At 45.6% G+C, this 23967-nt stretch overlaps 1 protein-coding gene across 1 annotated transcript; it reads right to left on the bottom strand.

The window, feature by feature from the left end:
* Positions 1-21844: 21844 nt before the first annotated feature.
* LOC138825709 (neuropeptide Y receptor type 4-like) lies at positions 21845-22972 on the bottom strand. The gene has a single exon (XM_070020382.1). The coding sequence runs from the start codon at positions 22970-22972 to the stop codon at positions 21845-21847; it is 1128 nt and encodes a 375-aa protein (XP_069876483.1).
* Positions 22973-23967: the final 995 nt, after the last annotated feature.

Raw genomic sequence — 23967 nt, 5'->3', positions numbered from 1 at the left:
AAAGGCTAAGATCTGAGGCTCTTATCTCCAATTAACCATCAAAAAGCTGGGAGTAGAAGTATGGCTCAAAGCTAGGTAGAGCATCAGCCTTGAATGGAAATGCCAAGTAGGAGACTAAATCTCTGAGTTCATGCCCTGGTGCACAAAACATAATTAAATAATATAAAAGTCAAATGGTACAAATATTTTTGAAACTTTAATAAAAGCAATCACAAATGAATGAATGAGTATCTCATCATCATTCTCCCTAAGAGATATAAGGTGATTGTTCTCTCTGAAAGAACATCTCTGCTCCATTTCTGTTTCCTAGGGTATAGTTCATCTGACCTGTACTGGTCCAGAGAGCTGAATTCATTCAGCTTATCCCAGGCTCCATACCCCTATTCATGATAGCCTGTCATCTCTGCCCTGGGGGATGACAGGAACACTTGAGGAACAGCTGATCGAGATCCCATTCCCTTTCTTGGGTTCATGATCCTGGGGCTTGAATGATCAGGGCCTGGGAAATATCTCTTAGCTTTTCCATTTAAGGCTGACGTTCTGCCACTTAAGCCATCCTCTACATCGAGCTTTTTGTGGATTAACTGGAGATACGAATCTCATGGACTTTCTTGCCCAAGCTGGCTTTGAACCATGATCCTCAGATCTCAGCTTCCTGAGTAGCTAGGACTCCCCTTTGCTACTTGAAGATCTGAGCTGGTGCTCAGGCTCTTAATGCAAATTCTGCCCATTTTCCCAGAAGTCCTGGTCCGACTTCCTCATGCCTTGTTTCCCTACTGACTTAAAAGTCCCTGCTACCCAAAGCCCCAAGCTGAGGAAGTTCCCTGAGCCCTTCTGCCCCTACCAGTGTCCCTGATATTTGCACCTATCTCTGTCAACATAAGGCTTCCAGTTGAAAGTTTCTGTTCTTTCTGTGATGACAGAAACTTCATTTCTCCTGATAGCTCCTGCTTTCCTGCACCTCCAAGTGAATAAACAACACTCACGACCAAACCATCTTCAGTCCATCCATGCCATAGTATGAGATCCAAGATGTGGAAGCCAGTGAAACTGAACTCAAGCCAGGCACAGGTAGTTCATGCCTGTTATCCTAGCTACTCAGGAAGCTGAGATCTAAAGACAGTGGTTTGAAGCCAGCCCAGGAAGGAAAGTCCATGAGACACTCTCTCCAATGAACCACCAAAAAGCTGGAGGTGGAACTATGGTGGTCCAAGTGGTAGAGAGCCAGGCTTGAGCACAAAAGCTCAGGGATAGGTCTCAGATTCTGAGTTTAAGCCCCAGGACCAGCAAACACACACACAACACACACACACACACACACACACACACACACACACATGCACGTGCACACACACACAAAGACACACATGCACACACATGCACACACATGCACGTGCACACACACACACACACAAGTGACTCAGGAGGTTGAGATCTGAAGATTGTGGTTCAACACCAGTCCAAGCAGCAGAAAAGGCCATGAGACTCTTACCTCCAATTAACCACCAAAAAGCCAGATGTGGAGCTGTGGCTCAAGTGATAGCTTTGAGCAAAAAAATAAAATTAAAATTAAAAAGCTCAGAGACAACACCCAGGCCCTAAGTTCAAGCCCCAGGATGGACATAAAAACAAAAACAAAATAAAAAATGTTGAACTCAGCCCACTCAGCCAGATGGGCCTTAGCATCCCTGGGATACTGATTTGCCTGAGTCCCAGCATGGCCCAAAGGATAACCACCCCCTGGGACCAGTCATGGAGCCCATTGCAGAGTACTTCTCCCACACTCCTGGACCCAGGGTTCCTGGACCCAAGGATCCTGGAGAAATGTTCTCCCCCTCTCCAGAGGCCAGGATCATGAACCAAATTGAGGAACCATACACTGCCCTCTTGGAGCTCAATCCTGAGTCTGGTCCCTAGCCCAACCCACCAGCTCCTGCTTCTCCCTTCTCCCTGCTCTGGGATTCCATTGCTTCTGATTGTTCCACCATGATCACATGTTCCTGTTACTATACCACTGGGAGCACCATTCCAGAGCAAATCCTCCTCATCATTGGGAGCTTCTCCAAAGCCCCTCCTTCTTAGGGGTCACTGAGGACACTGGGCTTCTATTAGGGGCTTCTTGGCCTGCCACATACAGAGGGTGGATGTGCAGCCTTCCCTCATGCCCTTTGTCCTCCAATGCCATCATCCACTCTCTGAGGCCAGGCCCTCACCATCACCACCCTAACCTGGCATCTAGGTGTGTCCTATGTCTGGGGCTGCCAGTACCCCCAGGTACTGCCTCTTGCCACCCACCTAGCCTTAAAGCAAGACTGTCTCTCCAAACAGGACCTCTTTCCACCTGCCCCCAGCGCTCTCTTTAGAGGACCCTTCATAGGAAGGTCAATCAAAAAGTGAATTTCTTTTTTCTCTTTTGTGCTGGTACTAGGGCATGAACTCAAGGCCCTGCAATCTCCTTTAGTTTCTTTGTTCAAGACTGGCACTCAACACATGAGTCACATCTCCACTTTTGGCCTTTTGATAATTCACTGAAGACAAGAGTCTCGTGGATTTTTCTGCCTCGGGCTGTCCTTGAACCTCAACCCTCAGATTGCAGAGCTCAGCCTCATAATAGCGAGGATTACAGGTGTGAGTCATTATGCTGAGCTCCAAAAATGGATGTTGAATCCACATTACTCAAGGTTTTGACCAGAAATGACATTCATGCCTGATGGCTCAAATGATGAAATGTTCATGAAAATACGTCATATGGATGGCAGGTTCAGAGAACACGCAGGGATGTTGAGAGACACAGAGGTGAGTAGCTCAAGGACGTGTTGCTACTCATAGTCCAAAGCAACAAGAAGGAAATCTGGGGTCCCCAAAGCCAGAAAGATGTGGAGACATAGGAAAAGAGATTGAGAACAGGACCTTAGGGGAAGGCAACCTTGAATGGGGGCAAAAGTACCATGGCCTAGCCATGCTCTGGTGGCTTATATCTGTAATTCTAGCTACCTAGAAGGCTGAGATCTGAGGATCACAGTTCAAAGCTAGCCCAGTCAGGAAAGTCTGTAAGACTCTTATCTCTAATTAACTAGCATAAAACAGGAAGTGGAAATGTTGCTCAAGCGGGCGAGGGCTAGCCTTGAGCATAAAAAAGCCAAGGAAAAGGGCACAGCCCTGAGTTCAAGCCCCAATACGGGCACAAAAGAGACAGAGAGAGACAGAGAAAATCATGACCTCTCCCTTCCTATTCTTTTGCCTTCCAGTAAGAACTCCCCCCTGGCTAATTCCAACCTCTGACCAGCCCAGAAAAAAGCCCCAGAGGCAGCTGAAGAAATCAGGTCCAAGTGTCAACTTCTGGTAGATACTCATGAACAAAAAGAAAGGAACAATTCAGAATCCAGAGGGCTGGAAAATTTTCAAATGGGAAACTGAGGCTGGGAGAAATTGATGATTTGCCCAAGTCACACAAAGAGTTTGTGACCAGGCTAAGCCCAGACCTCTGGTCACCATGTCCCCTGTGGTCAATCACACAACAGAGGCTATGACTGTAACATTCCCTTTTATGTAGTCTTGGAGTGTTTATGCACTAAAAATAATTTTTAAACCATTTTAATCGAGTACACTGCTTTGTATCCCTTCCCTGAGACAGGAAATATGCTGGCTGGCTGGCAGGCAAAAGACTCAGCAGCTGGCCTTGAACTCCCTTGACCTCCCCACATCCAGGTCAAGCTTTTCCATCCCATGCTCATGCCAGAATCCAAGCTGAATGGAGGAAGCTGGAAAAGAAATTGTAATAGTTGCTTCTAGACATTCCTCTTAAGCCAGCAGCTGGATTGATGTTCATAGCGGATTGGAGGAGAAGTATAATTGAATCCAAAACATAATAAATTGAAGCCAACTTATTCGACTGATGGTAGTGTCTCCTAGCATCTTTTAATTTCACGTCACATTCATTTGTAGACAATGAGATTAGCAGGCTCATTAGTAGCCAAGGTAGGGAGGCTGGAGCCACATTCCGGACAGTAATGAGATCCCAGCTGAGGGATAACTCAGGAGTCAGTCAGAGATAGAGGCTGAAAGGGCATAGTGGTCATAGCCTAGTTTCGGTGGAAGAAGCAAGAGGTGCATTTGGGAAGGGAGCAGGTCTGATCTTCAGCCTTGGCTACTTACATGAGGACCTTGGACTGCACCTTTGCCACCTGAGACATCTTACCAGCCTAACACTAGCAGCAACTACCTCTAAGACTGAGGGCATATGAAATCAAATGGAAGCCAGGGGCAGGTGACTCACATCTATATTCTTAGCTACTCAGGAGGCTGAGATCTAGGGATCAAGGTTCAAAGCCAGCACATTCAGACAGATTTGTGAGACTCTTATCTCCAATTAGCCAACAAAAAAAGTATGGCTCAAGTGGCAGAGCTTCCATTTTGAGTTTAAAAAGCCAACTAAGCCAGGCACCAATGGCTCACATCTGTAATCTTTGTACTCAGGAGGCTGAAATCTGAGGCTCATCAACTGGGACAGGAAAGTCTATGAGACTCTTATCTCCGATTAACTACCAAAAAGCTGGAATGGAGCTGTGGAGATGTGGCTCAAGTGATAGAGTGCTAACCTTGAATAAAAAACTCTGGGATAGTGCCCAGGCCCTGAGTTCAAATTCCAGAACTGGAACATTTTTAAAGACAAGCAAGACGTAAGGCCCTGAGTTCTAGACCCAGTATCAGTGCACACACATTCACACACACACACACACACACACACACACACACACACACACACACACACACACACACACTAACACACACTACCAAACAATGGAGGGATACTAACCATCACCCTTCAGATAGATAAGTCTTTAGGAATCCTACTCTACTCCAGTGACTCCTCACCTAGGATGCCCCCTCAAACAGTGCCCACCTGGCTTATTCTAGCAACTTGGCCTGATGCTGCCTTGCAGACGGAGTCATCCCCAGCCCATAGACAGAGTCATCCCAGGAGACCAGATCTGAGACCAACGGAGGGCAAGCAGGGAGTATCCACAGAACGCACAGGAAATACTTACTCCCTCACCCACACCCAACCTTTTAATGAGGGAAGGATGGCTTGTGCTCTGTTCTCTCTCCCTCTCTCCCTCTCTCTCTCTCTCTCTCTCTCTCTCTCTCTCTCTCTCTCTCTCTCTCTCTCTCTCTCTCTCTCTCTCTCTCTGGTCTTTCTCTATGTCTGTCTCTTTCTCTATGTCTGTCTCTTTCTGTCTCTCTGTGTCTGTATCTCGGTCTCTGTCTCTTTCTCTCTCTCCCCCCCCCCTTCCTCCTTCCCTCCCTCCTCTTTCACGTCAGTCCTGGGACTGGAACTCAAGGCCTAGATGCTGTTCCTGAGCTTTTTCACAAGTCTGACATTCTACCACTTGAGCCACACAGCTCCTCTTCTTTCTTTTTTAGTGGATAATTGAAGATAAGCCTCATGAACTTTTCTGCCTACTTTGGCTGTAAACTGTGATCCTTAGATCTCAGCCTCCTAAGTAGCTGGATTACAAGAATAAATATTAGTGTCCAGTCCAGATAGCTCTCTTGTTGCTGTCTGATACAGCCAAATCTTCAATTGTTGAATACCCCATATTTCTGTGATGCCCACAGCACTCAAAATATAACTGCATTCCATCCTTCCCAGCTCTGTAGAAGGTGTGAACACATTCTGCTCTGCAGATCAGGAAACTGAGGCCCAGAAGAAAGCAACACTTGCTGCAGCCACCTGGCATGGAAAAGGTAGAGTGAGTAGAAAGCCTGGGTTCACCTGACCCTGGAGCCTGTATCCTCTAGCATGTAGCTCTGTGGAGCCATGGCCACCCTCACAGTGACTCCACAGAGATTCTGCAGTTCCCAGAAATGGCCAAGAAATAGGTCACAGGTATAATAAGCATTCCATCCATGTTCCTGTGAGCATAGGTGGGGGGGGGGGGCAGTACGGGAGCTTTCCAGTACCACATTCTTTGGGGGGAGTTGTCAGGGGAACAGAAGAAAATCAGCCCCTCATCTAGCCTGTCCCAGCAGGTGCACCAGCAACCAGGCTCTGACTGCTCAACATGGTGGTCAGAATTCTGGTTCCATCAGAGAAATAGCAATATATCTTGCCTCATTTCTGTTATTTCCTCCCAGGAGAGGCTGTGTGTCAGAGCAGGCCAGCAGGCCAGATGTCCTGTAAGAAAGGAAGAGTGAGATAGAGACAGAAACAGAGACAGAGACAGAGAGACAGAGACAGCGAGACAGAGAAAGAGAAAGAAAATGTGTGTACACATGTGTGGCACCAGTGGAATTTTTACTTGTGATCAACTAGCTACAAATCTGGAAGAATTCACAATCAGTATTTCACAGGATGACATCTCAAAATTTATAATTGCAAGGGTGTGTGTGTGTGTGTGTGTGTGTGTGTGTGTGTGTGTGTGTGTGTTGATCTTGAGGCTTGATCTCAGGGATTATGTGCTGTCTCTGAGTTTTTTTGCTCAAGGCTAACACTCTACCCCTTGAGCCACTGTTCTACTTCCTGGTTTAGGGTGGTGGTTAATTGACAATAAGAATCTCATTGACTTTCCTATCTGGGCTGGCTTCAGATCTCAGTCTCCTGAGCAGATAGGATAACAGTCATGAGTCACTGGACTTCAGCATTATCATCATCATTATGATTATGATGAAGATGATAATGATGATTAAGATACACATCAGGACAAGCCAAATGAAGAGACAATCTGAGTGAATTTCCCCAAATTCGAAGTATCTATGTCCGCATGATGTCTCATTCTCATGGTACATGAATGTGTGATTTCCTCCCAAGGACACTCAAATTTCCATGTCCAGAATTTTTGTTAGAGTTTCATGGTATAGACATGAATGATCATCAATCAATGCATTGCTCATGTGACTATACTCTATCTCTAGCCCCCTACCTCTTCATAAATGTCAGACTAATATCTTGTGCTTCAAAGTCTCAACCCTTTAATCACTGGGTCAGCTCCAACCTGAAATCATTTACAGTCCTGCAGTGAATCACTTCATGAGCAAAAATTCAGGAATAGTTTCAGAGGCCCAACAAAAATAACAAAGACACTCTTGCCACTTTGGAAATTCTAAGGTCCTGGAAGCTCCCTGCTGGAAATGTGGGACCAAAACTATATGAAGTCTTTATTTTACTATCCCATGAGGGTCCCTAAAATGTTACCAAGAAAGTCCTTTCAGGCTGGGTGCCAGTGGCTCATGCCTGTAATCCTAGCTACTGAGAAAGCTGAGATCTGAGGCTCAAAGTTTGAAACCAGCCTGGGCATATAAAATCAAGAAACACTTTAATCTCCAACTAACCAAAAAAAAGGTGGAAATAGATATGTGGTTCAAGTGGTAAAGGACCAGCCCTGAGCAAAAACAATAAGCTAAGCAAAAGCACAAGGATGTTATTTCAAACCCCAATACCCACACTAATAATAATAATAATAATAATAATAATAATAATAATAATAATAATAAATTTAAAAGCCCTTTGTCCTTGGGTACCCTTAGCTCCAACCTCACAAGCCAAGTAAGTTTTTCTGTAGCCACACCTTTACCTTCCAGACATCCAGAAGCACATGACTCTTTCCCATCTGTCGTGGGAAGTTGATACCATCCTGCTAAAGAAAATGTCCCCCTCCTTCTGACATGTGTACATGTGATCATTGGCTCCCCCATCCATCCTCTAATGAGGCTATAAGAAACTTGAGGACAAGATTCCTTTGGGGCACACACTGCTGCTCCCCTAGCTAACCTGAAGTCTCAAAATACAACATCTACAGAGACTGTACCACCATAAATCTGAGCGCACGCCCCCTCCCCAGAAGCTACAGTAGTCCCTTCCCTGGCCAACAGAGGATCTGTGTCATTCTCAGATCCTAGAGCTTGGGATAACCATAGTATATGCATTCATCCTTGATACTGTCTAAGAGTAGGGATTTCTTTTCTGTCTTTTAAAGAATTAAGAGGCAGGAAAGTATTTAAACAGAGTATGTTTATTTGAAAGTGAAAGGAAAGGGGCTGGGATGTAGCTCAGTGGCAAAGCGCTTGCCTAGCAAGTGCAACGTCCTGGGTTCGATCCCCAGTACCAAAAAAAAAAAAAAAAAAGTGAAAGGAAAGCTGTGAAAGTAAGTAGCGAAGCTCTCCATCTGGAGAGGGGCCCAGAGTCCAATGGCATCCTCTGGGAGAGCCATTATTATAGCATGGGGCTCCTCCCACATCTCCTCCACTAGGCTGTATGCTGATTGCCTGATGACCTGTGCATGCACAACCCTGGCTCTTTTCATTGGTTGAGCAGGCACCCATGGAATTATGGGAAGAAGAAGCATATGAGCAGGAGCCTGTGGCACTATGGGAACAAAAAACACCATGAAGGAACATATGTTACCAATCATATGTCGTGTCTGCCACTTTTTCTCTGTATCTACCTGAACAGTTTCTCTTTCTCTCATCCTCATCTCTGGTCAGGACACTGAGCAGCAACAGACTGAATCACTTTCAGATGACTTCCCAGGGGTGTGCTCAGAATTATTGCTGTCCAGGAGCATGAAAGGACAGGTACCCATAACTATAGGACGTCTACCTCCCTAGTGTACTGAAATGCCAGTTCGCCAACATGCGGAGCTCTGCATGGGCTTGATGGGTGCTGAGTTCACAGTTCCACTGTCAGACTCAGCCAACCTGAGCTCCATGGTAGGCACAGAGACCATCTGAGTTCTTTCTCTAAACACTCCAGATAGCTTTTTTGTAGAAGAGTTGATTTAACTCCTTCTCCTGGAAATTTGAAATGAGATTGTTAATGACTTCCATCTATCTCTGTTGAGTGTTGGATCTGAGAATCCAAGATTTTCTGGCTGATGAACACCAGATAAGGAGGAGAATAAGGCCAAAGACAAAGAACAATGAAGCAATGGAAGAAAAGAGGGGAAAGGGGAAATAAGAGGCTACAAAGTCTCTCTTTTTTATACCCAGCCTCAACTTTCCTTCTTCATGAGGTCCAGTTACATACTTCCTCCTCGAGTGGCCTGGAAATCCATCCTTCCCTTCTAATATATGCCCCTTTTGTGTCTGGCACTGGATTGGTGATGCTCTGTACTTTATCAAGAAATACCTAATCAAAGCAAATACTCAGGGACCTCCCAGCAAGCCAGCATGTCACCTGAATAAGCTCACTTAGAACTTTTTCATGAAAAACAAAGTTCACTCACTGAGAGTGACTGACATAGATAGCTACTGTCCCTTGGGTCTGATTCAATCCCTAGTGTCAATCAAACCTGTCAGTGAGGTCCAGCCTTGGCTCTTATCTCTCAGGTCTAAGGAATTTGAAACCACACTCAGATAACTGCAGAAAGGCCTCTGGGCTCCTGACCACCACTCCAGAGCTGCTGTTTCCTCCAGCACTGCTCCCAGGCTAGCTGCATAAGCACTTCTTAGAGCCCTATTCCCACAATCTAGATGCTTTGTCCCTGATCCTATCTCACACCTGACATCATCTCACATGAGGTTCATCAGTGTGTACCTGTCACAGCTCCCCTCCTTCCTGCTTCCAGGGAGACTCTGCACAGGGCCCTGCCACAGAGTCCTCACTGTGGAGAGACTAAGACTTCCTTATTTGGCAAAGCCCCTTGGTTTAGCCATCTCTCCCTAACCAGAGTGCTCAGGTGAATATTGCACATCCATCAACAAGGATGAGCAAATGCCACAAGTTAGGGATGAGGGTCCTGTTATCCATAAGTTAGTGTGACTCTCTAGAGAGGCAGCTATGTATGACTCAGGTCTCACAAGAGTGACCAGACACAAATTCAGAGTGGAGGGCACAACTTCAACTTGTTCAAAAGAAGCTGCGAATTCAAGTGCTTAGTAAAATCTACAGGTAAAGTGATAGCAAGCTGCAAGCAAAGCAGAGCCCTCATCCTGACTTTGACTTCCTGCATTAATGGAAAAAGTCTCAGATCTGAAATTTTTGACTTGAGAAATGACTTTAGTTCAGATCCAATGTGATCATAGCTTTTCTATGTGACCTCCTATGTGCTGGTGCTAAACACATGTGTTGGCTCTAATGCTTCAAGTCAACTCAACGTTGCTACATGCCAAGCTTGGGCTTTGATGTTGCGAGTAAGATTAGAACAATAAAATTAGAGTCACGTCTCTGCTCCCATCAAAGTTAAATACCAGTGATGCATCAAGTATTCATGCAATTACCACAAAAACCCCTAATTGCAAACTGGGATCAGTGCTGGGGAGAAAAAGAAGAGGAAACTAATAAGAGTTTATTACAGAAGATTTTTACCCAGCCTGGCTATGCTAATAAAACTGAACATTGAAGGATGAGTAGAAATAAAATAGCTAAAGTTTTCAATAAAGTGAATACAGTCAAGTTGAAGACCATGAGAAAAGCAAAGCATAAATGTTCAACTACTAGGAAGTCAATGAGGCTGAAAATCGGGGAGAAAGAAAGAGGACCACGTGTTGGTATTGTTCTCATGCAGGTCCTGGAAGTGCAAGGTCCCTGCTCTATCAATCTCTGGCCACAAACAGGACTAGGTTCTATTCTGAGTAAGTAGATATTCTTGGAGAGGTAGAAAGAAACTGACTCCACAATCTCTAAGTACAAACTAGGTTTATACTTGTAGCTATGCCAGAGAACTCAGGAGCCATGGCAGTCAAAGATAGGACCAGAGCCAGTCTGGACATCTAGCAAAGGCATCATAAAGGAGTGACATGCAAGTTATCCATTCCAGGCTCCCTGGAAACACGGGCACTAGGGATAAGGACACTGAAGGCAAAGGAAGTAGCAATACAGGACAGAGCACAGAGAGCCACACATACTGTGAAAGAAGGAAACTTTAGAAAAAGAGGCAGGGGAGGGCTCCAAACTCTCAGGAGGTTGTGGACACTTCCACCCAGCTCCTGATACAGGGAGAAAATTCAAGGATGCTTGGACTCTGCTTATATGGGCACTCAGATGAGGCACAGAGGCCAGCCTGGGATGGAGGAGACTCTGTAGATTCAATGTGTGTGCCCCATTCCCAAATTGTTATGTGGAAAATTCCATCCCCCATGGAGTCGTATTGGAAGGAGGACTTTGAGAAGTGGTTGGAAGATAACCTCATTGGGTGGGTATTCTGATGGGAGGGGGGTGCTCCACAGAACTCCCTCACCCCTTTCTCTTGTGAAAATAGCTGAGAGACACCACCTATGACTCTGCCCATATCTTCACCTTAGGTAACCCAGGTGCAGAAGTGTGAGATAATGTTTTGTTATATACTACCCAGACTCTGGTATTCTGTTATAGCCTCAGACTGAGCTGATGAAGACAAGGAGGGGCTGTGACTCTGAGATATCAGAAGGGAAGACCTCATAGAGAGTCTCTATTCTGACCTATTTTTTCCCCAGTTCTAGGGCTTGAAGTCAGGGCCTGGGCACATGTCCCTGAGCTTTTCTTTGCACCAGGTTAGCACTTTACCATTTGAGCCACAGCTCCACTTCCAGGTTTTTGTAGTTAATTGGAGATAAGAGTCTCACAGACTTTTCTGCCCATGCTGGCTTTGAACCACAATCCTCAGATCTCAGCCTCCTGAGTAGCTAGGATTACATACCTGAGCTACCAGGCATGTATAAGTTGACATATTTGGCTTTGACAAACTCCGATCCTGATACTTTCTAACAACCTAGGGTCCTAAGTCCAAACCCAAAGAAAAATTAGAATCCTCAAAGAACTTTGAGAAAACCCCCATGAAGCTCTAGAGTTACCCCAACAGAGCTATCCCCAAGATGGGCAGAATGGCTAGATGTTCATAAAAATCAACAGAGGTGTATGTTTGAGGATAGGATACTGTGGCCCAGGATGGGTAGTCACAACCCAGGGTCCCCCAGCTGCCCAACTACCCATGCAGGACTCTTCTGCTGCAACCCTTTGCTTCCTGTCACCTGTATTCTAGTGCATCTCAGTGCCTGATTGGATCTGGAGCAAATGGGCCTCTTGGAGATAACAGTCCGTTCAGATAGACTCACACCCTTCCAGCCAGGTAGAAGAGAGTTCACACTAGCCACAGGACACATTCACTCTCAGATAATAAAGCTGCAAAAGGCTGACTGAAATGCATTGCCTGGACCAGTAGGATAGAAATCACAAAATGTCCTTAAGCAAGTCACTTGTTCCCTCAGGAATCTTGCTGTGTCCTGATGCCTGTGTTTCTCATGACACAGGCTTGAAGGAAAGGCTTCATTTCTTGTAGGAATGTTTAGAACTAGGCTCTGTGACCAAAGAGCAAGAATCCAGGGACCCTAAGATGCTTCTTTTTTCTTTTGGGCTGAGACCAAGATCCAAATTCAGTACCTGCCGCTTTCACTCATTAGCTAGTGCTTTACCAACTGGGCCATGCCTTTTTTCTTTTCTATTTTCCTAAAATGCTTCTTGAATGGCCTTTTCCACCCAAGTATGGAAGTAGTTTGTTTGTTTGTTTGTTTGTTTGTTTGTTTGTTTGTTTGTTTTGATGCTAGCACTGGGGCTTTAACTCAGGATTTCAAACTCTTGGTTGGCTTTTTTACTAAAGGTTGGCACTCCATCACTTGAGCCACACCTTTACTTCTGGCTTTTTGCTTGTTAACTGGAGACAAAGGTCTCATGGGTATTTTTTTTTCTGTACAGGTTGGCTTTGATCCCACAATCCTCAGTCTCAGCCTCCTGAGTAGCTAGGATTACAGGTGTGAACCACTGGCACCTGGCATGGTTTTTCTTTTTGTGTGTAGCTTTCCAGATTACATTAGCTTACTGTAGCAAACTTGAGATATATGAAAACTACCCAGGGAACAAATAAGTCACTATAATCCCATGGCCACTGGGTATTCCTTCTTGGGAAGTGATGATTTTCCATAAGTGTGGAAGTATGCTGACAATATAGAGGGCCACATGCACTGTGCTTTAATATCCTGATTTTTAAAATATTTAACAAGTCATAAGTATTTTCTAGTGCAGCCCATCAGCCTGTCATATCATAGATTATTTAGCCTTCCCTCCTGGCTACATGTTTGATTATTTATTACATTTCATTATGCAACAACACATAGAAAAGAAGTGTTGTTCAGGAATCTAACAAGCAAATGGAACTCTACCCCACCAGCTCTGAGCTGCTCCAGGCTGCCTTTCCATCTTGCAGTAGCCCGAGGACCTGGCAAGCAAGGCATTTAGTGTTGACCCCATTCACTGATAGCCATTCTCTCCTGTCATCCAATGAACCAATGTATGTTACCCAGCACATTATAAGCTCCAAAGAAGTTGTCACTTTAATGGTGATCACCTAAGGACAATGACCATAGAAATGATCAAAACACAGCAGGGGAGACTGGGAAAAACAGATGGACAGGGCACCTGGCCTCTGGGAGGAAGGCACAGTAGCTTACATCTCAACTGGACACACACATGCTGAGTATTCCTCAGACATGGTCAAAGGCCAGCTTATGAAAGGAAGTTTGGGTATTTGCATAGTAACAAAGTCTTAGTTACTGAGTGTCTATGTTGATACATTCAGGTTTCTTATATTTCTGTGCCAATAGTCCCACCTAGGGAAAAGTAGAGGAAGTAGGATCAGATGAGAAAGAAGTAAAAGGATTTCCCCCAGTGCTCACCAGGGCAAGGGACAATGTCTGCTTAGCTGCCTAATCTGCCTCCCCCCCAACTCCTATTCCTTCCTCCCCTCTCCCTCCTCCTTTTCCTCTCCCCCTTCCTTCTCCTTCCCCTCTGCTCACCCCCTCTTCTTCCTCCTTCTCTTCTTCCTATCCCTCCTCTTTCTCTTCCTTTTACCCCTTTCTTATCCTTCCCTTCCTCTTCCTTTTCTTCCTCCTCTTCCTTTTCCTCCACCCTCCTCTTTTTCCATTTCTCCCCCATCCTTCTCCTCCTCATCCCCCTCCCTGTCTTTCTCTGTGTTTCTGTCTCTTCCTTTTTCTGCCTCTATTGAAGTTAACTTACATCATACAATATTACTTTCTTAAGTACAGTTAGACAAACCTTGTTATTCTAGACTGAATTCTAGTTTAAATGGTTTGGGTTTTGTTGTCAGTCATGGGGCTTAAACTCAGGGCCTGGGCACTGTCTTTGAGCTTTTTCCGCTCAAGGCCAGCACTCTGCCACTTTGAGTCACAGCTCCACTACAAGTTTTTTGGTGAGAGTCTCAGGGACTCTCCTGCCCCAGTTGGCTAAAAACTGTGATCCTCAGATCTCAACCTCCTGATAGCTAGGATTACAGGCATGAGCCACTAGCACCCAAATAGTTTAAATATTTATTTATTTATTTATTATTGGCCAGTCCTGGGGCTTAAACTCTGAGCCTGGGCACTGTTCCTGGGCTCCTTTTGCTCAAGAATAGCACTCTACCATTTTGAGCCACAGCACCACTTCTGGCTTTTTCTGTGATTCATTGGAGATAACAGTCTCATGGATTTTCCTGCCCAGGCTGTCTTCGAAACACAATCATCAGATCTCAGCCTCCTGATTAGCTGGGATTACAGGCATGAGTCACTGGTGCCTGGCTTAGTTAAAATGTTTTTTAAGGAGAGCTTCTTTTCCCACGTTGCTGCTGATACTGGGAGCCTTGATCAGTTTCTGCATCAGGAAGATAAGGTTGCTGGGCTGGCTCATTCCAATTGGAGGCCCAGCTGTGTCAACTACACACTTCTCTTTCTATTAGTCTATTCCTCCTGGCAGAAACCAACACACTGTCCTTTCATGGGACATTTACTTCAGGTCTGGGCTGGTAGCTTCCTAGGAGACAAAGCTCAATCTCTGGGCTTGAGGGGTGACAGACAGATGACAAGTCTCTTCTTTCCAGCTCAAACTCCCTGCCTGCCCAGTGGAGTTGTGACACAGTGTTTTGAGGGTACAGACAAGAAACAATGGAATCCTGATGCGGGTGGCTCACGCCTGTAATCCTAGCTACTCGGGAGATGTGGGGATCATAGTTCAAAGCCAGCCCAGGCAGGAAAATGCATAAGACTCTTATCTCCAATTAACCACCAGAAAACTGGAAGTGGTGCTGTAGCTCAAGTGGTAGAGCTTTGAGCTGAAGAGCTCAGGGACAGCGCCCAGGCCCAGCATTGGACCCACAACCAACCAAAAAACAAACAACAACAACAACAAAGAAACAATGGAGCCCAGGAAAGCTTTCAGAGAAGATAAACTGAGAAGTAGAAAGTACACAGGGATTCAATCAACATCAAATTAAAAAAAGAGAGACAATATTAGAGGAGCCAAAGGTGAGGACGGTACTGGGCTAGGATAGAGAAGGAGGTTGGAGCACAGAGGGAAAGGCCATCTGAATGAAGACCTGGAAAAACAAAAAATCAGGCCTTGTATCTGCACCCTGAAACTTGATGGGAAAAATCATGAGAACCACCAAAGAAGTGAGTTAGAATGAGATCTGTGACTGCAAAACAGGAGTCGGAGATAGGTACCTTCCCTCCCTCATTCCTTCCCAAGGAAAAGAGTAAGAATGAATCAAATGTTCCTAATGAGAGAATCAGGTGGTTCATGACAGAAGTCGCTGCGATGAAAGCCCAACAGGTACCTTGGGAATGGCCCACATTTTGTTTGGGCTTGCACTTGAGGTAGACAGGGGATGCTCCACGGACACCCAGCTGGCTGTTAAATGGAGTACAAAGGAGATGTGAGTTTAGAATCCATGTGCCTGTCTTTGGCAGTTGAAACCAAGAACACATGCAAAATTCCTCATTGGAAGTACGTGGGGTGGGACATGGAAATGAAGCCTGACACAGCATCAGCCCAATGTATGGGGAACAGAGGAGCAGCTGGAGTTAGGAAGACCAGCCTAAAGTAGTGTCATGGAAGATGAGGGTAGGACGGACAAAGATAGGGTGGATTTCAGGGACATGATGTCCAGAAGAAGAGGGAGGGAGGAAAGGAGGGAAAGAGAGAGAAAGAGAGAGAGAGAGATCCACTAGGATTGCACAGGCTCTTTAGATGCCCAGTCCCCCTTTCTGGACAAAGGTAAGACTTGTCACTGGACACAGGACCCCTCCCCCATAACTTCTAGGTTAAAGACAAACCTGGGCAATGTATGATGGACACAGGATGGGGAAAGTGAGATGACTAGAGAGGTACAGGCCTTACATCAAGGTACCCCATACAGCCTCAAAACCCTGCCTTCATCATGACTGTGCTTGTAAGAACAGCTTCTCTTTAGCAAGTTTGAGAAGAAGGCTATGGAATGTCCCAAACTCTTTACATAAACAAGGAAAAACAGTTTGGCAGCCCACACACTGCCAGATGAAACAGGCTTGGTTGGCAGAAACCCACCAAGATAAGCTGGGGAACAAATGTGTTCACCCATTCCAGGGCAGTGCTCAGGACCAGCTAGACTGGTGGCAGAGTTTGGGAGAGTGTCCCAGGACTGAGCCCACAACTGGTGGGATCAGGACCCCAGATCCAGTTGTAGTGAGGTGCACAAAGTCCTGGTCATCTGCTCAGCTCTTCCATTGCATTTGCACAGTCAGGGAGCAACAGCCCCTCTCTGCCATGCTAAGTGACAATGACAGTAGTCCATTAGGGTGGATTGTCTCCTGGATTCAACTGGAGCCACCTCCGAACCTCAATCCTCAGCCACCTGATTAGCCACATTTCAAGTGCTCAGTGGTCTCACACATGGCCAAATGGCTATCTTCCTGGCTAGTATTCCCTCATAAGGAAGTCTGAAAACCAATGCCTAGCAGTACAGGCAAAAGGAGCAAACACAGCAAAGGGATGGGCTAAGCCAGAAACCTCCGGACCCTAATAACCACACCAACGAGCTTAGAGTAAATCACTAGATTAAGGGGAGGGTATAAGTGGACAGAAGTGAAACACAAAATGTTTGCCTTTGCCAAAGTTTCCAGATATCTTTGGAAATTCAGGCATGCACCTACATCTTAAGGAAATGCACTGAAGATTGCAACTGTAAAGTGTGACAGATGTGTGAGAGAGAATTAGCTAGTTCCCTGGCTTCCAGGGAACTCTGATGGCTTTTCTTGTACTTAGGCTCTGGACCAGGCCTCATATCTCCAGTGATCCAAACTAGAAGCTATGCCAAGGAGATATCATAGCCACATGCATAGCAGCTCCATGGCTTGAACAAAGTGCTTACATAAAGACTTCTCTGAGTAGTCAATGAGTAAGCTATTCTTCTGTAGCTTCAAATGCCCTGGGATACATTCCACTTCATGGCTGAAGGATGGGAATCTGCAAATCCTTTTCTGTCTGTTCCCTGTAGAGTTTACCAATCCACGTCACTGGAGGGAAATTGTGAGGCCTGTGGGGGGTAGGAGAAGATGCTTGGCCTCCCTATCTGCCACCTCTTCCTAGAAGCAGCACCCTAACCAGATTCCTTCCTATAGCTGTAAAAGAATCCAATGTGCAGCTTTCCAACACCTCCTGAGCCAGGCTTAAGGAGTTCCCAGGGAGACCTTAGCTTCCCAACTTGAGTGAGCCTTACTCTTCCCTGTGCTCTCCAGTCTTATTTTCTGTAGTTGTTCCCTCCAAGTACCTTATAATTCTCTTTTTGCAGTCACCTAGTCCATGATTTCTTGCTAAAATCACAATTCCCTCTGTTGAAATAACTGGTATGGTTTCTGTTTCCTGAGTGCAAAAATGCTTAGGACATGACATCATCATCAACAAAATTTGCATGTGTGTACTGGTCCTGGGTTTGAACTTTTGGCCTGGAAAATGTCCCCGAGCATTTTTGCTCCAACTTGAGTCATAGCTCCATTTCTGGCTGTTTTGTTTTTTTTTTTTAGTAGTTAATTGGAGATGGGTCTTATAGACTTTCCTGCCTAGACTGGCTTCAAACCATGATCCTAAGATCTCGGCCTCCTGATAGCTAAGATTGTAGGCCCAAAACACCAGTTCCCAGCAATGTTATTAAGCATGGACAAGCGGCTCCTTTGTGAATCCAGGACACTTCAATCCTCTCAACTTGCCTGTGAGCTCTCTCTGCTCTTTCTGCTGGAATCCCTTCTCTCTCATCACTCTTGCACCACATGCAAAGACAGGGCTGCAATGATCCAGAACGCCACCTTCCTTTGCCCTGGCTCATAAACTCAATAGCTGAAGCACACCTGCCCAGTCAAAGTCCTTCTCACAAAGTTTCAAATTAGAACTGAAGGGGAAAGCTTTTCTTCAGTGATGGAAGTCATAAAAAGCCCAGCTCAGGACTGGCTTAGGGCTATAGTTGCCCGTGTTTTTAATGAGAATGTTCTAACCACTGGAAAACGCCTTATAATTCAGAACCCTGGGTTTCATTCCCTCCCTCTCTTGTTTCATTGCCCAACCTTCTTTGGATTACAGGGGTCTAGATGACTATTGGGCCCAGGGGCCCAGGGCAATGATCAGTGCTCACAGTTAATCAGGTAAGCTGAGAACGCAGCTCAGTGGTAGGATGCATGCACAAGGGCCTGGGCTCAATTCCCAGCACCAAAAGCAAAAAAAGCAAGACCTGAGCCTTCCATCACTGCAGGAATGTGGGTTGAAGAGGTAGATCAGTCAAAGGAATCTTTGTTTGGAAAAGTCTATCTAGATCTACCATCCATGTAAGTGCCACATGGGACAGCAAATGACATTTACAAGGCAGGCACAGGCTGCCAGCTTCATAAAACACATGACTTGGCCCAGAAGATACGGCTATCCGGGTTTTCACCAGTATGTTGGAGTTCTTTGTTCTGAATTTGCCCCTTATTTTCAGTCTGGTTACCTTGGCAGTGAGAAAATGGACAACCAAATGCCCCATTCATAGTTTTATCAATGAAAGAACATACATTTAAAAGAGCATTGGGCAGGCATCCAATGATACTGATAAACTGTTTTCAGACTCAAATGTTATGAGGTTCAAGTAAGCAGTCAAATTTAAACAACAAAGAACATCCAAGTTCACAATTACACAGCCACATTTCCAAGCAAACTCAAGTGAAGACCACTGAACCTGGGGTGAGGATGGGAGTAAGGGGTGTCTCTAAGGCCAGTGGAAGTTTGGATTGCCCTTTGATCATACACAGATTCATGAAGAACTTGAACTCCTCATTAGGAAACTCTCTTCAGACAAAATCAGTTCCTTAATAATAAGTTTTCAGTTGGTAAGTGTGTGTTGCCTAGCTGCTCTATCCAATGTGTGACATATTGCAGTGCCATAAGATGGGTGTCTTGGCCTCTGCCTTTGAGGGGCCCTGTGAGATGGTGGATGTGTCTACTTCTACCCCTAAGGGTAGACTCCTCAGCACATAGCTGTGGACACCCGTAGAACCTATTCTTTCAACTGCATTATGAATTAAAGTTCTATCAGAGGTAGAACCTTTTCAGTGTTGTCCACCATGTTCCTGACACATAATAAGCCAGCAGTAAGTACTTGTTGAAACCAGGCACTAGTGGCTCATACCTCTAATCTAGCTACTCAGGAGGCTAAGATCTGAGGATCACAGATCCTTTGTGATCTGAGGATAAATCTTTTTCTGACAGCCTGAACAAAAAGTCTATGAGATTCTTATCTCCAGTTAACCATCAAAAAGCCAAATTGGATCTCTGGTTCAAGTGACAGAGTATCAGTCTTGAGCAAAAAAGAAACAGCACTCAGGCCCTGAGTTCAAGCCCCATGGCTGGCACATACACACGCACCACACACACACAAATGATGAAAAACTGTTGATGATACAATTTTACATGGAATAGAACAGAATACAAAAGGTCATGTCAGCTACAAACAGAATGATGCAAACTAAATATCTGGCAAGTATTTATTGAAACAATGGAAAGGCTTCACAAGACATACATCCACATGCAACTGGAGAGAAAACATATAACCCAAAACTAAGCACACTTTTTCACAATTCCAAATTCAAAGGCACGTGTCCAACTCTGCCCTTGATCCCACAATGCAAGTTTATCGATACTCCCCCAGTAACTCCAGGATCCAGAGCAACCTAATTGCTACAGCAGTGTTTTTTCAGGTTTCATGTGCCAACAATTAACCCAGAGATCTTGATAATATACACACGCTAATTCAACAGGTTTGGAAAGACTACAAAGATTTGCCTTGATACCAAGGTTGCTGAACTTTTGACCATACTTTGGATAGCAAATTCCTACAATACCACTAACCAACCAACGCCATGGATCATTAGGGATTGGAAGCAAGAAATAGCCACCCATGTGGGCTGTATTGACCTAAGAAAGGTGAAGAGGAGGAGGGCACAGAAAACAGTCAGTGAGGCTCCTACAATTGCTCTAGTTCCTAATACAAATCACCTTTACCAGATGCCCAGCTTGGTTGCCCTGTCATCAGGCATTCTACATCTTAAAGGAGCTTTGTTCTCAACTGTCAATGGGTACAGCATCCTGAGCCCTGGTACTCTAGAGTACCTTTCCTTGGCCTAAGACAGTAATAAGTAGTTTCTTTGCCACTGAACCATAATATAAAGTTCTCTCTCGCTCGTGCTCTCTCTCTCTCTCCCTCTTTCTCTCTTTCTCTCTCTTTCCATTTCCTCTCTCTATATATTTCTCTCTCTTTCTCTCTCTCTGTCTGTCTCTCTCTGCTACAGCTTTTCCTAGACATGGAGGACATGAATTCCATGACAATATGGTTATAATTCTCAAGATGTTCATAATCTTATCAAGAAGAGACACTTACAGGCAGATTCCACAAGGACTGACAGAAGTAGTATAAAAGGAGAAAGGAGAAGTAGGAGGTAGACTGTGGAACTCCTCCTCCTACAGAGGGGTTTGAGGATCCAGGACTACCTGGATCCAATACCGGGATGTACTAATGGTACAACAGCTAAGGATTCAATTCTGCTGAATTCTCTGTGTCTGCATGTGTGTGTGTGCGTGTAAGCGTGAGCACGTGCATGCATGCGTACCCAGTCCTGGAGCTTGAACTCAAGGCCTAGGCACTGTCCTTTAGCATTTTTGCTCAAGGCTAGCACTCTGCTGGGCCACAGCTCCACTTTCACTTAATGTTAGATAAAAGTCTCATAGGCTTTCCTGACCAGGCTGGTTTCAAACCACCATCCTCCTGAGTAGCTAGGATTACAGGTATGAGCCACCAGTGTCCGGCTTGAACTCTTACATAGCATATCTACATGCCTCACTCTCCCAAAGTGCAGGGTTAAACAATGTCTAGAGCTCTGTCTCCATACATCCCTTCTCTCGCACATCCCCTAGTGGCCTCAATCTCTCTCTCTCTCTCTCTCTCTCTCTCTCTCTCTCTCTCTCTCTCTCTCTCTCTCTCTCTCTCTCTCTCTCTCTGTCTCTCTCTCTGTCTCTGTCTCTCTGTCTCTCTCTGTCTCTCTCTGTGTCTCTCTCTGTCTCTCTGTCTCTCTGTCTCTCTGTCTCTGTCTCTGTCTCTCTGTCTCTCTCTGTCCCTCTCTCTGTCTCTCTGTCTCTGTCTGTCTGTCTGTCTGTCTGTCTGTCTGTCTGTCTGTCTGTCTGTCTGTCTCTCTCTCTCTCTCTCTCTCTCTCTCTCTCTCTCTCTCTCTCTCTCTCTCTCTCTCTCTCTCTCTCTCCTTCTCCCCAGTGGCTTCCCAGGCCAGACATCTGTTGCTGAGTTACTGGAGTGAACCTTGCCAGCTACAGGCAGCTGTAGCATCCAGAAGCCCAACTTGCCCAATCTGGAAACAGAATTATCCCAAAAGAAAATGGTTTATATCCTCTGAACACAGAAGATGTAAAAAAAAAATTGTCTTGCCAGCTTATTCTTGACCCCCATAAGGCAGGTCCTGTCTCCCACCTATAACATAACCACTTCACTAAGTGAAACGCAAAGACTGTGACAAGGAGAATCCCTAGAAACAGCTAGATGGGCTTAGACCTGCCAGTTAGCCTCAGAGACCCTTTGGACACTTCCGTGTGCACTGTGGACAGGGGCACAGGCTCTGACTCCTCCAGGGTACAACAATGCTGGCAGGTCAGCACAAAGGCCTTGATCTCCTTCTTGATATTGGTGTTGAGAAAGCCATAAATAAAAGGATTGACACAGGTGGAGGCCATGGCAAGCAGGTGGCACACCAAGAAGATAAGGTTACCATGGCACACGGAGATGACCTCAGGGTGCCAGTCCTCCAGGGTATTGAATATGTGTAAGGGCAGCCAGAGCACTGCGAAGGCAGCCACCATGGCCACAAGTACCCCATTGACCCGTTTCATCTGCCCCTCGCGTGAGCTGTAGGTGCTCCTGTGGATCACACGTCCCTGCCTCCGCAGGCACAGGTAGATGCGCAAGTAGCACACCAAGATGAATCCCAGCGGGATGCAGTACTGGAAGAGCAGCAAGAAGGTGGTGTAGATGACACGGTGGTGATTCAGGGGCCAGGACTCAGTACACACTACCTTGTCTGCCAGAAACTCGAAAGCCTTGGGGTGCTCCTGGTGAAAGACACTGTCAAGGATGCTGTAGATCAAGAAAGGCAGGGAAAGGAAGCAGGCAATGAGCCAGATTACCACAATCCCCAGGTAGGCCTGAAGGATAGTAGGTTTCCAGCCTGTTGGGTTGACAATGAGCTGATGCCTCTCCAGGGCCACAAGGACAAGTGACAGGATGGAGACTGTCACGGACACACACTGGATGAAGAATAACATCTTGCACAGGACCTCGCCAAAGATCCAGTAGTCCATGATGGTGTAGGTGACCGTGAGTGGCTGGCAGATGAGGCACATGAGTAAGTCAGAGAAGGCCAGGTTGGCAATGAGTAGGTTGGTCACATTGGTTTTATCTTTCTGCTTCATGGTTACATATATCAGGCAGAGGTTCCCCAAGACCCCTATGATGGTCTCAATGACGTAGCAGGTGACGATGAAGGCCAGCAAGTCCATGGAATCCTGGCAGTTGTCAGAGAAGTTGTATAGGATGCCCAATGGGTGGCTTTTGTTCCCACCCCAGGAAAATCCTGGGGAAAGTGAAGTCAGGAAGTGAGAGGTATTCATGGTGAATGTGAGAAGATCCAGTAGTTCTTGAACTAAAGGATCCAAGTCAGAGATGATGCCTGCAAGGCAAAAAAAAAAAAAAAAAAAAAAAAAATGTCTCAGGCTTGCACCTCTAGGAAGGAATCTAAGAAGCAGCAAGGATCCAGGAGATGGTTCTTGGCTGCTTTCACCCCAAGGCAATCTCCTTGGAGAAATAGGAGCTATCATTTAAAGCTTTAGGTAAGAGACCAGCATCTGATGATTGCTACCTTATACAAAGCCTTTGTTGTATGCTAAAGATGTGCTCGATTCTTGCACATCTTGAACTCAGGGTCTCAGGCTCTTACTTGGGTTTTTCACTCAAGGCTGGCTCTCTACCACTTGATCCACAGCTCTACTTCCAGTTTTTTGCTGGTTCATTTTGGGTTTTTTTTTGCTTTTTTATATTTTTATTATCTTTAAATAGTTCGATTTGATGATTGATTGAATATAAGGGTTTCAAAGACTTTTCTGCCTGGGCTGGGTATGAAATAATGATCCTTAGATCTTAGCCTCCTGAGTAACTAGGATTACAACATGAGCCACCAGTGCCCCACTAGTTACTTTATTTTGAAACATGGGTATTACCAATGCATATCATGGATGAAAACCAAAGACTCAGAAGCATTTTAGCCTCAGTCCCAACAGCAAGCAAGCTGACTGAGTCAGCCCTCTTCAGATCAAAGGCTGCTTTGATCATAAGTTGGTATGCAGAGATAGGGAACAGACTTGTTCAGAGACCATGAGTAGAAAGCCTCTGGTCACATCTGATCTCAATGGGGACAGCAAGAAAGGCTGTTGAGCACAGTGACCATGTAAGTCTTCCTGAAGGGATCCACGTGCATCCTCCTGTCTTGCCCCTCCCTGCCCCACCAGCCTTGTTTCACAAGTGAAACAGGGCAAAGTGATGACTCCCAGGGTTGCAGACTCTCATCTGCACACTAGCTTCTTCCTACTGTCTGTCATGAAGACAGGAT

Source organism: Dipodomys merriami, unplaced genomic scaffold (assembly GCF_024711535.1).
Source record: "Dipodomys merriami isolate MVZ:Mamm:240054 unplaced genomic scaffold, mDipMer1.0.p SCAF_14, whole genome shotgun sequence".
In the NCBI taxonomy this organism is placed as follows: domain Eukaryota; kingdom Metazoa; phylum Chordata; class Mammalia; order Rodentia; family Heteromyidae; genus Dipodomys; species Dipodomys merriami.
Note: the sequence above shows the minus strand (reverse complement) of the source record. Positions and strands in the feature narration are given on the sequence as shown.